Genomic DNA, 13772 nt, shown 5'->3' with positions numbered 1-13772 from the left:
CAGAAATTCGGACGATCGCTTCCAATTTACATCTTCTCTTACCACAACGTACCGTAGTAAGCTTGGAAAATCGTTTAGCACATCGTTTTCCGGTTAACAAAACCGGAATATGCGTATGTGATAGTTATAGCTCGCAATATCTATCGGGTGTGTCACGTCAGTTCTTTTTATGGCAACATGTGCTATTGAACCGATACGTAGTGATCTGTGAAGTTTGCAATTGAAAGCTCTCCAGCATCGGAGTTTGCCCTTAAAGGAAGTTATCTCGCTTACCTAAGTGAAGTAAACGTCAAGCATGATAAATACCCGATTACGCTAGCTATAGCATCCCAACATTGAGGCAGTTGTTACGCGCTGTTATCACGCTGACCAGGCACTAGAGAATTCACGCAACAAGAAATAATGTACGTACATCTTGTGTCGCGCTGATAACAGACAAGGCCGACGAACAAGGAATCGAAATTCACCGTCCTTTTCCAACTATCAAGTGGTTGAGGAGGACGATTGCGTTATCGCAAATCGAGATTGGTTTGAAATCTTTCCCAAGGCGTGCCACTAGCGAGGAAGGTACAGGGCTATTGGCGCACCCTTGGCATAGTTTTCAAACAAACAACACATTTGCCAGGACATTGGCAATGGACCCGTCCTTTCAACGTCAATCTGCCCCTCGGAAGCTCGAAGCTTCCTTGCATAACGACGTGAATCCAGCGATGAACATTGCACCTTCCACTGCGCAATGATGCTAATCAGCTGATAGCGATAAGCGAAATTGCCGCGCCAATTTACTATTCCTCGTGCCGAGAGTCGGGATCACCGTTTGGGTGTGTTTTCGAGCGGCCACCTTCGTTTGACATTGTTGGAAAGATCGGCGGCAAGATGCCCGGTTACTGGCGAACTAGAAATTCCCTCCAGTCGCCGGATCCGGTTCCGGATTGTACATACTATTTTAGGTACAATAGCTTAGAAAATGCAAGTACTGCTTGTTCGCTTATCTCTTCGCAAGCTCTTCATCCTTCGCACATGCGAGTGATTTAATCAAGCAGTAAAACCCCAGTGGGAGCTATTTGCTGATAGTGATTCAGTGAAATGGCTCATCCTGCTATTACCATGCTCGTAAGCGGTAATCAATGTGAGGCATATGGGTTTAATAATTTTATTTGCATCATTTCTTCTTACATTCTCATTCGCGATTATGCAATAAAAATCTTTCGATGTGCTGCTTTAAATAAAACATCAAAAGAAACTGGGTTTATTGCTTCTGATATGAAGAAAATGATGATTTGCTTCATTTTTTTGTCTGATTAAAAATCCTCTATTGGAGATTTTGTTGTAAAGCGTACAGTTTTCACGAGTGTAGATTATAGGCGAATTAATTATTGCTTGATATTGATGGTATTTTTAGTTCCAACTCTACAGGGAAAGGAAGGCGATGTAAATATTTGTTTGGGTAGCTGTCGTAGCGTTTTTGGCACGATCGTAGACCTTGTTTTAATCCAACTAACATCCATCTCTATTTTGCTCTCATTTCAATTTTCGACGCTACGCTTCCTGAACCACCCCCGGGATGTTTTGCGTGGATGGCCAATATCTGCCCCCGACGAACTGCTTCTCCTATTTGTGCCGCTAAAATGGCATCTCACGCTCGCATCCCTGGCAGCTGGCGTAATAACGCGAGAGAAGAGCGTTAACGTTGTCTACGAGAACCGTTTGATAATCCCCGTGAGTGGCCGCTAGGCGTGAGCGACGTGAGAGTCGTGATAGACGCGAGAGAAATACGCACGGAGCGTGAGAGCGCGAAATCTGACAGCGTGAGACCGTACCGTTGACGGTTGGGTAGTTTGTTGACGGTTCGCGCCGTACGGGTGGTGGGAAGGACACCCGTTTTGCGTCGTGTTGTTGTTGTTGCTGTTGCTGTTGGAGCAGCACGCCCCATTCGCTAGAAAAGGAGAACCCAGCGCACGCCAACCAAACGCCAACATGTCGCTCAGTCTTATGCTAACGCTCTGTCAGCGGAGTGCCACCGCGAGCTCACGGGGCCTCCTATTCCGGCCGGGCAGTGTCAGGAACGTCAGACCAGCGGCCACAGCAGCACAGCAACACCAGCAACCGCATCATCCAGCAGTGTCGCCGATCAACCCGCAGCAGTCCCGCACGATTCGAACGATGGCGTGCGTTCAGCAGCAGCACCGGTGCGTCTCGATTGACAACATCAACCCGGCAATCAAAACGATGGAGTATGCCGTCCGTGGACCGCTCGTCATCCGTGCCGGTGTCATCGAGAAGGAGCTGGAGCAGGTGATTTTGCATCCTTTTGGCGCGGTGGTGAAATGTCACTTTATTGCGCAAATCATTCATACGCCTTTGCCTTTTTTTCTTCTTCTCTCTCTCTTTCTCTCATGCGTGCAATGCGGTTCTTGGTGGTTCCCTTGTTTGACCCTTCGGACATGCGAACTTCGAACTGACCAAACCGAATAGGGAGCGGATAAACCGTTCAAGGAGGTGATCCGCGCCAACATTGGGGACTGTCACGCGATGGGCCAACCGCCGATTACCTTCATTCGACAGGTGAGTGTGTTTGTGCGTTTAGAATTCGACCTAGAACCCTTGGGGTAGGTGTTCTGGAGGGTTTACTAGGTGGGTAGATGCAGGGAGGCAGATATGAAGCACGGCCTGAGGCGTCCTTATCTCCTCTACCTACACTCGCAACGTCTGGTATTCGCCCTGTCAATGGTTGCTATTGAAGTTGCGATATGGAAGGCGCATGCATACGAATGCAGATTACGGAAGCGTTTAAGTATGTCTCACCGTTACATACTCGCTTCCAGAAACAGCTCCTATAAAGCATTTTTTTTCTCCACTGCACTGTCGACTCCTCTTCCGGCACACCATGGTACCGGTTTGTGTGTTGTTACGCTAAAAGGGCGCGTTATATAAGGCAGCCCACCTCGCGGAAGGGCTCGGCCTCTGAGTTAGCTTCCGGTAAGCGGCAGTTGGCGCTCTCTTGCGCACTTTTGCCTCTCTTCATTTATCTCTAAAAGAGGAGAAAAAGGTTTTTTTTCTTTTACTCAATTGCACGTCGACCAAATGAAACGTAAACAATTCGGTGTGGGTGACTATTGTAAAGTCTGAAAACGCCTAAAATATGTCGCTAAAGACGAGAAAAAGATTTCGCAGTGCTATAAATATGACCCTGAAACCACTCCAGGCTCAGTAGAACCGGTTTTTAATTTGGGGAAGTTTGACGGTTGTACAGTTTATGTGGGGACTCCAGTTTTGCTCCACTCAGTTATGCCCCTAAACGGTCGGTGTTGCCGGGAATGGCGTTTCACTTTAAATTTGCATATCAAACGTGTTGTGGTTCTTGCTCGAGAGCTAATACTGGCAACTCTCAAAACTGGAATTGGTTTTTTTTTCGTTGCCTGGAATTATTATCAGCTCAAAAAAATGGGTTCTTTCTTGATGGGTTTGATACACCAACCGCTGGTGATTGGTGATAAATTTTAACCATATACGTATCACCCATCAGTTCGCCTCGAAAAATCGCCCATTCTTCGCAAATTGGCGAAATTGGTCCAATTGAGCACCAACCGCTCGTTTTCGATTTCGGCCGATTGATCGCCGGGTGGAATTATTGGCAACGCAAACACATGGTTCCGCATGGAGTGGGGTTGTTTATGCAGCCCGCTCCAAATACGTGTTAACCTTTTGGACATCGCTCGATCAACTCCCGGGACAAACATCAGCCGATGCGCCTAATTTTCATCCACTCCTTGCGAAGGGCTCACCAATGTCAAACCACGCGCCATTTTCCACCCCCATGTTTTCTCTTCTTCCTGAGCCAATCGGTCGGGGTGTGACTCAAACGCAGAGACTTCCCGGCTAGCATCAGCTGATGCTGAAGTAAACCCTCGCCTGGCAACGGTTCCGTTTGGTTGTGCGCTCATTGGCACGCTTATTAGTGGCCCTTTGGCGTGTGTCAAGTTTAGCGATGTTTGACGCAACTCGCTTCAACAGTTAATTGAGATTGATTAGCTGGACAGGGTATCCGATTGCAATGGGAACGGAAAAGCTCGTGGCTCGAGTTCTGGTTTTTTTTGGCTCATGGAAGGGATTTTCCACTCTTGTGAACCATGCGACATTGCTGGATAGCCTATCATACCACAAGATTTGTTTCTTTTCACGCGATAAAGCAATCTAGCGAAATACCTGAGCACGGAAAGTTCTCAGTCAAGGTAGAAGACGTGATAAAACGCTTTAACCCCAATATGGAAAGGACCTTTACACCGTTTGGCTTTCAAACGACGTTGGAAATGAGACTTGCTAGGGTCATAAAGTAGACCATACCTCAGGCTGTACGTGCAAACCATAGCACTTATCGTTCTCTACTTAATCCGTATCAGCAAAGAGATGGGATCGTCTCTGCTGCTGATGAGATAGGCTTATGGCGCTCGATTTTATGAGCGAGAAACATTTGAACCCTTTTTAATATATGTAGTTAGGTCATGGAGTTGTGTTGGAGTTGATGTTCAGACCGATTTGTGGTACAATAAGCCTTTTATTTGGATTGCACATGCGATAAATTACGGCCCAAACTCTGGATGTTCAACTCTCTTTGCCTTTTTGCACTTACAAATGTTGAGATCTACAACTTCATTCTTTGTGCTCCAACATCAGCAAGCACTTCCCGTTGCCAACTGTTCAGTGCACGAAAACAGCACGGAAGTCTGGTGAAAGAATGCCATACAATCATCTGCTGTTATTCGCGCATTTTCTGCAACATCCCGTAGCGCATGCCTCTCGGTTGTCCGCAGTTTCGCACCCAATAACGTGCTCATATCGTCATCGAGCGCACGCAGAGTTACATTGGGTGTTTGGTGTAGTTTACCTCTCGGTCAGCTACTCATTCGTACAACCCGCACACCATCGCCAATTAGTAGCACCGCCACCAATACTGACGCTCAACCCCCCGGGTCCGGGGGCGGCACAATAATCGATGCCGCCATATTACCGTGCTGGCGTTAAAACAATCGGTCAACATTCGCTCATTTGCTCAAACAAGGGCCCTCTGCCTTGTGTGGATGTTGCTGGGCGAAATTTTCTGCGATATTTGGGCGACCTGCTCTGGGAGGTTATTTTACGGTTGCTGTATTTCGTATCGCCTTTTAACCAGCCTTTGTCACCCGCACGCGCTTTTGGGTGCGTGTATTGGTGTGGCTTTTTGGCACGTTTTTTTAAAACCCGCCTTGTTTTCCACGCTGATCATCTGAGCCGATCGGCTCAGTAGGTCGTTATTTTAAATGTCCCTCACCGCGGTTTATGGTCGAGTTTCCTGGCCGATCAAACAGAGCAGAAGCAGAAAAGATAGGGCTGATGATGCGCGAAGACATCTGCGCACTCGGCAGCTCCGAACAAGATGAGTAAAGAACGAAATGAAATATTCGCAGCGAAACAGAACAGAAAAGCTGTGCAAACAATCCACATTCCGGCGACTTTGCTAGTGCTGATACAGAGGGCACACATAAGAGAAGTCGCAGACGATCGCGTGGAGGGAGCAAGGGACCGTGAAATATACACGACGGAAATAAAAACCCACCCCATCGAGCATTTCCGCCATTTCTTTCATGCGGTAGGGTTTGTAAGATCTTTTATCACCGGTTGGTAGATGGCCTTGTCCTCCACGGTTGTTGACTAGCGTGGAGGTGACTCAGTTCCCTATCGAACACATGTAGTTGCGAAACGCGGGTGGAGAAGGAGGGTGAGCTAAGATTTAACTAGACAAACGGCATCTATTGTAGATCAAAGAAAACAGCATGATCTGACAAAGAGAACAAACGTTAGTACACATGTGAAAACCCGACACACATGTTCGAACGTTGGGTTGTCACATTTTTCTAACAATCACAAGATCGAAACTAGATAAAAGCAAACTCTCGCAAATGTACGTTACACGATTAGATAACACAAACACATATACCCTACCGGTCATTCCATCACCCAGAGACAATACGCTAGATGTCTGTCTGAACCATCTAACTCATCTATTCAAGATAGTAGAAATCATCTGCTGCTAACAATGTCAGGCAATGTCATTAACAAACACACTTGCACATTTCATTCTCGCTTTGGCGCCTAGTCGCGGCTGGTACTAAATTAAATAATGACAGATAAGCTGAGGAAGCGTATCGCAAATGTTCTGCGAGGCACCGGCGTTATCAATCCGTGATGTCTGAGGTGATTTCTCAGTCGAAAAGTTCCATTTGAACGATGCCTGTTCTGGCAATACTGAGGGAGATTTTGCGATAAAGTCGTGGTGAGGCTGTAGTTAAATATTTAATCATAGAAAATAGATTAACCACTCTTCTACAGATACCTTTGTGAAGAATTATTGCTCTGTTGCCTCTGCGCGACATGTCAACGTAGTATTGTGTATCATTTGATAAGCAATTGGTCTCGCTCTTCAACAGGTACTCGGTCTTGTGTCCTATCCGCCGCTTTTCAAAGATCCAAGCATCCCAGAGGATGTGAAGCAGCGAGCCCGTGACATCCTGGATGGCTGCAAGGGTGGCTCGGTCGGTTCGTACTCCGATTCCGCCGGTATTGAGGTGATCCGGCGACACGCGGCAGAATACATCGAGCGCCGTGATGGTGGCATCCCTGCTGACTGGCAGAACATCATCCTATCTGCGGGAGCGTCCGGTGGTATCAAGGTTTTGATGGCACTGCTTCGCTGTCCGATCGACGGCAAGAAGCCAGGTGTGATGATCCCGATCCCGCAGTACCCACTGTACTCGGCCACGATCGCTGAGTTCGATATGGAGCAGATTGGCTACTATCTGGATGAAGCGAACAAGTGGGGTCTGGACATCAAAGAGCTCGAACGGTCACTGGCTGAAGCCCGCAAGGTGTCGGCTCCTCGCATCTTGGTAGTCATCAACCCTGGCAACCCGACCGGCCAGGTGCTGTCCCGCGAGAACATCGTGGACATTATCAAGTTTGCGCAACGCGAACGGCTGGTCCTGTTCGCTGACGAGGTGTATCAGGACAACGTGTACGAGGCGGGCTCAAAGTTCCACTCGTTCAAGAAGGTGATGATGGAGATGGGCGAACCGTATAACAAGATGGAGCTGTGCAGCTTCATGTCCTGCTCGAAGGGATACATGGGCGAATGTGGCATCCGTGGTGGATACGCCGAGATCGTCAACCTTTGCCCCGAGGTGCGCCTGATGCTACTGAAGTGCATTTCAGCTCAACTATGCCCGACAACGGCTGGCCAGGCCGTGCTCGATTGCGTCGTTAACCCACCGCGCAAGGGCGAACCGTCGTATGAGCTGTTCGCAAAGGAGAAACAGGATGTGTTGGATTCGCTGCGTGAACGAGCTGAGCTGGTCGCACGCACGTTCAACTCGATCGAGGGTTTCTCGTGTAACCCGGTACAGGGTGCTATGTACGCTTTCCCACAAATTCGGCTGCCCGCGAAGGCGCTCGAGGCGGCCAAGAAGGAGGGCAAACCGGCCGACACATTCTACGCATTCCAGCTGCTCGAAGAAACCGGTAAGTCCTGCAGGATGAAGGCATGCATCCAATCGGCAGGGAGTGCAGGGTTATTAACATCTGCTTTCGATCCTCCTCTCCCCAACAGGTATCTGCATTGTGCCCGGTTCCGGCTTCGGACAACGCCCTGGCACGTATCACTTCCGCACCACGATCCTGCCCCAGCCGGAGAAGCTGAAGGAGATGCTCGGTCTGTTCAAGTCCTTCCACGAGAAGTTCTTGCTGAAGTACAAGTAAAAAGCGACCGCGTGATGGCAGCAACAGATCTGGAGTGGATGCAGCAGAGGAGCTAAGGAGTCATGGAGCAGCGGCATACATTTAGATCGCAAAACCCCCCGTTGTTAGACTAGCACATACGCCTCGCGTACCAGACGAACGAAGAGGAGACCGTATCACATATCGCGCTGGTTGATGTTCATGATGAATGGCAAGAACGGTTGCAGGAGAGATATCCTCATCGAATGGCGAGCCAGATTTCTTTGTTTTCTTTTCGTTTCGTGTATTCATAGCAAAAACTCTACTATTTCAAAGCAATCAAATTGCAGTATATCTCGGCATGAGTGTGAAAGCCTTTGGCAAAATGAAATTAGCAGGCAGGCAGGCGTGTCTGGCGCTCTGTTGGATGGAAGTAGGTAGATAGGTGAGAACGAGAGAAAGGCACACAAAATAAGCTACGGCATGTTCTTCGCAATTGCTATTAATGTTTACTCGTTGTTGTTAATCAGGATCGTATCCGAATGGGACGCTGCTGTTGCTGCTTTTCGAGAGGAACGTCCCTTTTCCGCGGCTTCAAGTCCGGCTGTTGGTTTAGCGTGTGCGTGTTTATGATAATTATTTATAAATTACAGTAAGCATTGCACCACCTTTCGTTTTGCGCACTGATGTGGTTTGATTTCAGCTCGTAATAGTTGATATACTGGGAATCCAACGTCACAGAGAAAGCACAGCTTCTCCTCAAAAAAAAAAATGCTAAGCATAGATAACTTTAGTTCGCTTTTAAATACATCACTCGACTTTTTGCAAACGGTACACTTTTGAGGAAGTAGCCTCCAAATAGGTATTTTAAAACAGCATTGTTAGTTTAGTTGAGTTTATTCTCCTCTAGCCACGGGCGACGCCGTTGCCAAACTAAATGGGGCAAATATTAAACAAAACAAAAACGCACGTATTGTGATGATTATTGGTAATCGGAAAGGCAGCAAAGCGGAAATCCCTTATTCGGAAAAGCATATAAAAAACGGAATCCTTATATAAATAATTAAACCGTGAAAAATCGGCATTAGCTTATACATTGACGGCAATTAATCGGTAAAAAGTAAAAAAATTGCATCCCATCGGACGGTGGTCAATCGCTTGCCTCTTCCTTTCGGCTAAGATTCGAATTCGTATTTGCTGCGAGTGATTGAGAGAGAAAAGGACAAGAAAGGCGAATGTAGTGTTTTTGTTCGTTGATATTGTTGTCCGGTTTGTGCTATGTGTGGTAAGATGGTTCAGAAAAAGGATGTTTAGGAGAGAGGCGAGTACTAGCGAAGCATGAAACCCCCCTCGATGGTATCCCCAGGCGTTGTGGTAGAACACATAAATTAGCTTGTTGAAGATGACGGAAACAGGAGAACCACGACAACCAAATTGGCAGCCAATAATTCTGAGACAATAATTTTTCCCTCGAAGCGACGCAGGAGCAAAACGAGAACGCATATTTTATCGAAATATAGTCTAATGTTCGGTAGTGGCAGGTCGAAGAAGGCGAAAAGAGATCGAAGGAGACCTTCTGGTTTCTTTCGTAAAGAGGAAAGCAGTTTTTTTTGCACTCAAGCCCTACGTAGAAGTTCCGATAATCACGCGAATCGTGCACCATGTCATTCCTTATCGCGTTTTTGATTCTCTCGCTCGACATTAGCGTTCAGTTTGATAAAAATTCACGTCTTATCATGAAAAACGAAACATCCTTGCGGACTCGCACGAGCTCAGCGAATTACTGCCGGTTTATAGTAACGATATCGGCTCGCGTAAATCGATAAGCCACTCTGAAGTTCCATAAGAACAAAACATCCTTCGCTCATCAGAATCAGAACATAGTCTTCGTACGCAATTACATTGCTCATGGCGCGTGTATATTCACATCACAAAACGACGCAGCAAAAAGGTGTGCCAAAAGAGGATCTCTCCAGGAATCTCTTCCCACCTTCTGGAGGGAAATAATCGCTCATGTGGGGATGCTATTCCTCTTGCAAAAACACGTTCCAGCAGGTGGGTGAGAACCATCGCACATCACATCATGGAAATGTTACAACCGATCGGTTTGATTTAGGCCCTCGATCGATATTAACGTCTACCGTTTATGCAGCAATACATTGCCGAATACAACAATATAAAGAACCGCACCTCACTCAACAGTTCTGCTTCATTTACCCAAAGAAAGAAACGAAGCGCTTCTTTCCATTATTACTGTTCCGTAAGTACACTCCACCCTGTGTAATAATAACATTCATATGGTTTATTTCATCATATACACCTTCGCTCCTCTCGCTCCTGTAACGCTGTACATGTAGTATTATTAGACGTCGGCTAAATTAAACGGCTCGCGACCCTATTTTGTTGCGATCCGTTTTGCTGGATCGGATGCACCTAGATTGCCTTCTCGCCCTTCACGGGAAATTAGCACGTGGCCCTTTGCCACTCCCGGACCACCGAAGCAAACACAAGATGGGGGCAGCACATCGTAAAAGCGTGGGTGTACCGCATAAAAGTTAAAAAGAAAAAACATATTTTACACACGTTAATGTACAAGGATTCGACCCGCGACGCAGGCTCGTGTGGCAGCTCCAGCGCCCGCAAACATATTCCCATACTTTTTCACACTTCTAAAGGACTTCTTCCAATCACGAAACTCCTCTCTCATGCGCTTGTCATTTTCGGGTTTGATTTTTTTGTATATACCTATCACCGGCACATCAAGGACGTGCCCTTTTTCCTGTTGGAGCTCGCTTGTAAATGTCTACTGATTTTTTACACGCACTTGTACACATATTACGTAAAAAGTTACTTAAGGATAGTGTATATGAGTGTGCGTATCGTTTATATATAGTTATTGTTTTGCGTTGTACGGTTGCATATTGCGTTTTTTTGGGATTCGGGGATTAATTGTTCATATGCAGCGATGGCTTCTTGTTGCGTGGGCATGCCCTATCTAACTAGCCTCACATGGATAAGGGTGGGAAGATGCGTTTTTCTCCTCTTAGCATGCTGATTTATAAAACACCGTGCCGACAATCAATCTCTCACTCGCTCTCTCACTTTCGCACACTAAGTTTCGCTCTCTCGCATTTACTCACGCTCACTCACATGCTCCTAGATTGACTGCTCTAAGGACGAGAATAAAATAGCGACTGGCAGCAGCGACGACTAAAAACTACTTTGCCTAGCATTACTGCAATGTTTGCTACTGTTTTGACTATTTATCTTACTAAAATTATCATATGTGCGCTGCTTATTTGCTGTTAGTTTTCGGTCCATGGTTGCCGTCACGAATACGGTTATAATTACGCTACCACCAGCTGACCTGCGGCTACAATTACGCTAGTTGTCCTAATTGTTTGCATTAGCCCTACTACGTGGGATACTTTTGACTATGTTGTGGTGGAAAAGTGTTTCAGTTACGATTTTAAGAGCAAAATATGCGACTCCCATTTCCGCTCCGATTGCACGTCACGCTGAACCTTCAAGCTCTCTTTGAACTGGCGAATATGAAGCGTTCTCAACCAGCCTAGGTAAACTAAAACAGAAGCCCATGTTTCGGCTACAATCGCTCGCCCTGTTGGCGAACTTTAAGCGAATCTGTTTCAGCTCCAAATGGTCTAATATTTTGTTTAACTTATGAAAATAAAAAAAACCCTATCAAATCTTCAGTCCCTTCTGGCTCACTGGCAAACACATTCTATCCCCTTTCAGCCCTAGATTCTCTGTGTGGCCAGCTTTACGGGGGAGGGTGTAGATGCTCTATCGGGCTGTAGAATATCCGAACTAGTCGCAGTCTTAGCCCGCCAGGTTCCCGGACACTCCACCCGAAAACCGGTGCACAACACAGCGGTAAGTTTTCGGTGCTCATTTGCTTAAAAGTAAAAGTAAGTCCCTTGCGTCAGCCGTGTCCAATCCGTATCCTTGCGGCCTCGTTGTCCAAGCCCAGGAAATGCTACGACGGTTCCACGACAAAACGAATGAGGTGATTCTTAAGAGCACGCTCCTTTTCTCACGGAGTCAGATTATCACGTTTTCCGATCCCGACTACCCACACCGTAATCGTCCTCATCGGTGTCCTTCGCCTTGGGTGGGAGATTATCGGCAAAGCCCTCCCGATTGAGCAGCTCCTTCGCCCGGTGTTCCCACATGAGGGAGTTGGATCGAACCTGAGCAGAGAAGCAGACGTTGGGTTGATGAGAAGCGAATGGGAGCATCAATGTAGCAACAGACTTACCTTGTAGGTGTTCTCCTGCACGTACGTGTCGGGTTTTCCATAGTCCGGTGGGTTGGCGTACGGATCGTAGCCAAGCACCGACAACATTGGGGCAATGTCTGCCATATCTCGCACCACATCACTCGGTATCTTACCCACCCACTTCGAGAGTGCCTCAAGGTTGACTGGTTTTATCACCTGATCTGAGGATCGTTCCACCCTACGGGAAATACAAACAATCGCAGATTACCAACAACTCTTCAGGATGCAGCTACGAGCGGCGATCTACGAACACCTTCCGTCAATTCTTACTTCGAGAGCGCTACTCCGTTCTCCTTGTTGATGAACTCCTCGTGGTGCAACACCGAGTCGTTCCACGGTATGTTCAGGAAATGCAGTATCTTGCGCATCCACTCCTCCGGGTGTAGCACCAGCTGCTCATAGTACACCATCATGCACCGATCAGAACCGATCTCCTTACACTGCTCGTGCATCGTCTGAATCGCCTGATTCCACTTCGTCAAACACTGCCGGTAGCTGGTCAGATCGAACCCGGTGATGGTGACTTTCCGCGAGATGATCGAGTGCACCGTCGCCCGGCCATCTCGCACCATAAACAGGAACTTAGCCTCCGGAAACAGCTCAATCACGTATGAGCCCATCTTCAGCGTGAGTGGGTCCTTGTTGCAGAGCCTTGGCGCCGGATCGCCGTGTTTTGCGATGATCTCAAGACAGAACTGTGCGATCGCCCCATTCAACACCTCCTTCGTGATGCCGGCCTCAACCAACCGGACGGATTCCTTCTCCGATTTCATCCAGTGTGATCGCAGCTGTAGGATGCGAGGTATCACGCGCGTCTCCTGTCCACATCTGCAAGTAGAGCACGTCATCAGTAACTCTGGAATTCGTGGAGGACACTCTCGTGGACTTACCGCACTTCAGGGTGAGCATCGAGCATGGCACGCATCAGCGTCGTTCCTGATCGTGGTACACCTCCGATGAAGATCAGCGGCATATTCCGATGGTACCGATAGCTGGATCCACCAGGAAGCGTCTACGAAAAAGTACGACACGACGAGAGACGTTAGTCCACAGAACGAACACACACACTCCAGGTTCCACGCACTCGTACCTGATCATCCCGCACCATCTGACCCGCTCCGGAGCCGCCATTGTTGCCCCAGCACACCGCCTGGACGTCGTTCCACTTCCAGAGCAGAATCAGCACGGTCAGCGTGACACCGGCCGCAATCAGCAGCTTCCGATTGCGCAGCATCAGCCGCATCGTCGAACGGAACGTCACCTCGGAGAAGAACCGGCTCTGGCTGTGGTTCTCGCACGATTGAGACCGACGGAGCAGCAGTACGCCGAAACCGGGGAGGTTCACGTACGTGTGCGCTATATTACGTTTGCTTATCAGCTAGTGATTATTTTCGGTAACGGGCCTCTGCTAGAATGACCCAATTCTCGATTCTCGAAGTGTTCTCGATGTCGTAATGATCGTGATCGATGCCTGTAAAAAAACGAGCAGAAGTCAGTATGTGTAACGCGGCAGAACTTACCGAGCTCATGTAGTACCTATTCTTGGCACTGTAATGGTTCTTCCAGAGAGCTACTGCATCACTGGATCGTTGAAGGAGAGCTATCTAGCGATATGTACTGCTTTGCCACGAACTTCTCGCTCTCGTCGGAAATGGATGCTTTAAAGTGCGTTCTTCTTATCTTTCGTGTGGGCAACTCGGTGGGTTAAAGGATGCGAAGTCAGCAC

General features: G+C 47.8%; 2 protein-coding genes across 2 annotated transcripts; one reads left to right on the top strand and one right to left on the bottom strand.

The window, feature by feature from the left end:
* The first annotated feature begins 1691 nt into the window (after positions 1 to 1691).
* LOC128729332 (alanine aminotransferase 1) lies at positions 1692 to 9940 on the top strand. The gene is made up of 4 exons (XM_053823005.1): positions 1692 to 2295; positions 2476 to 2565; positions 6465 to 7551; positions 7640 to 9940. The coding sequence occupies exons 1-4, from the start codon at positions 1978 to 1980 to the stop codon at positions 7786 to 7788; spliced, it is 1644 nt and encodes a 547-aa protein (XP_053678980.1). The 5' UTR covers positions 1692 to 1977; the 3' UTR covers positions 7789 to 9940.
* A 93-nt stretch (positions 9941 to 10033) lies between these two features.
* On the bottom strand, positions 10034 to 13289 carry LOC128729333 (protein-tyrosine sulfotransferase). The gene is made up of 5 exons (XM_053823006.1): positions 13137 to 13289; positions 12937 to 13058; positions 12317 to 12874; positions 12026 to 12224; positions 10034 to 11957 (listed from the first exon to the last, which is right to left on the bottom strand). Exons 1-5 carry the CDS (start codon positions 13287 to 13289, stop codon positions 11817 to 11819), a joined length of 1173 nt encoding a protein of 390 aa, XP_053678981.1. The 3' UTR covers positions 10034 to 11816.
* Positions 13290 to 13772: the final 483 nt, after the last annotated feature.

The sequence above is a fragment of the Anopheles nili genome, chromosome X (genome assembly GCF_943737925.1).
Source record: "Anopheles nili chromosome X, idAnoNiliSN_F5_01, whole genome shotgun sequence".
Taxonomy (NCBI): domain Eukaryota; kingdom Metazoa; phylum Arthropoda; class Insecta; order Diptera; family Culicidae; genus Anopheles; species Anopheles nili.
Note: the sequence above shows the minus strand (reverse complement) of the source record. Positions and strands in the feature narration are given on the sequence as shown.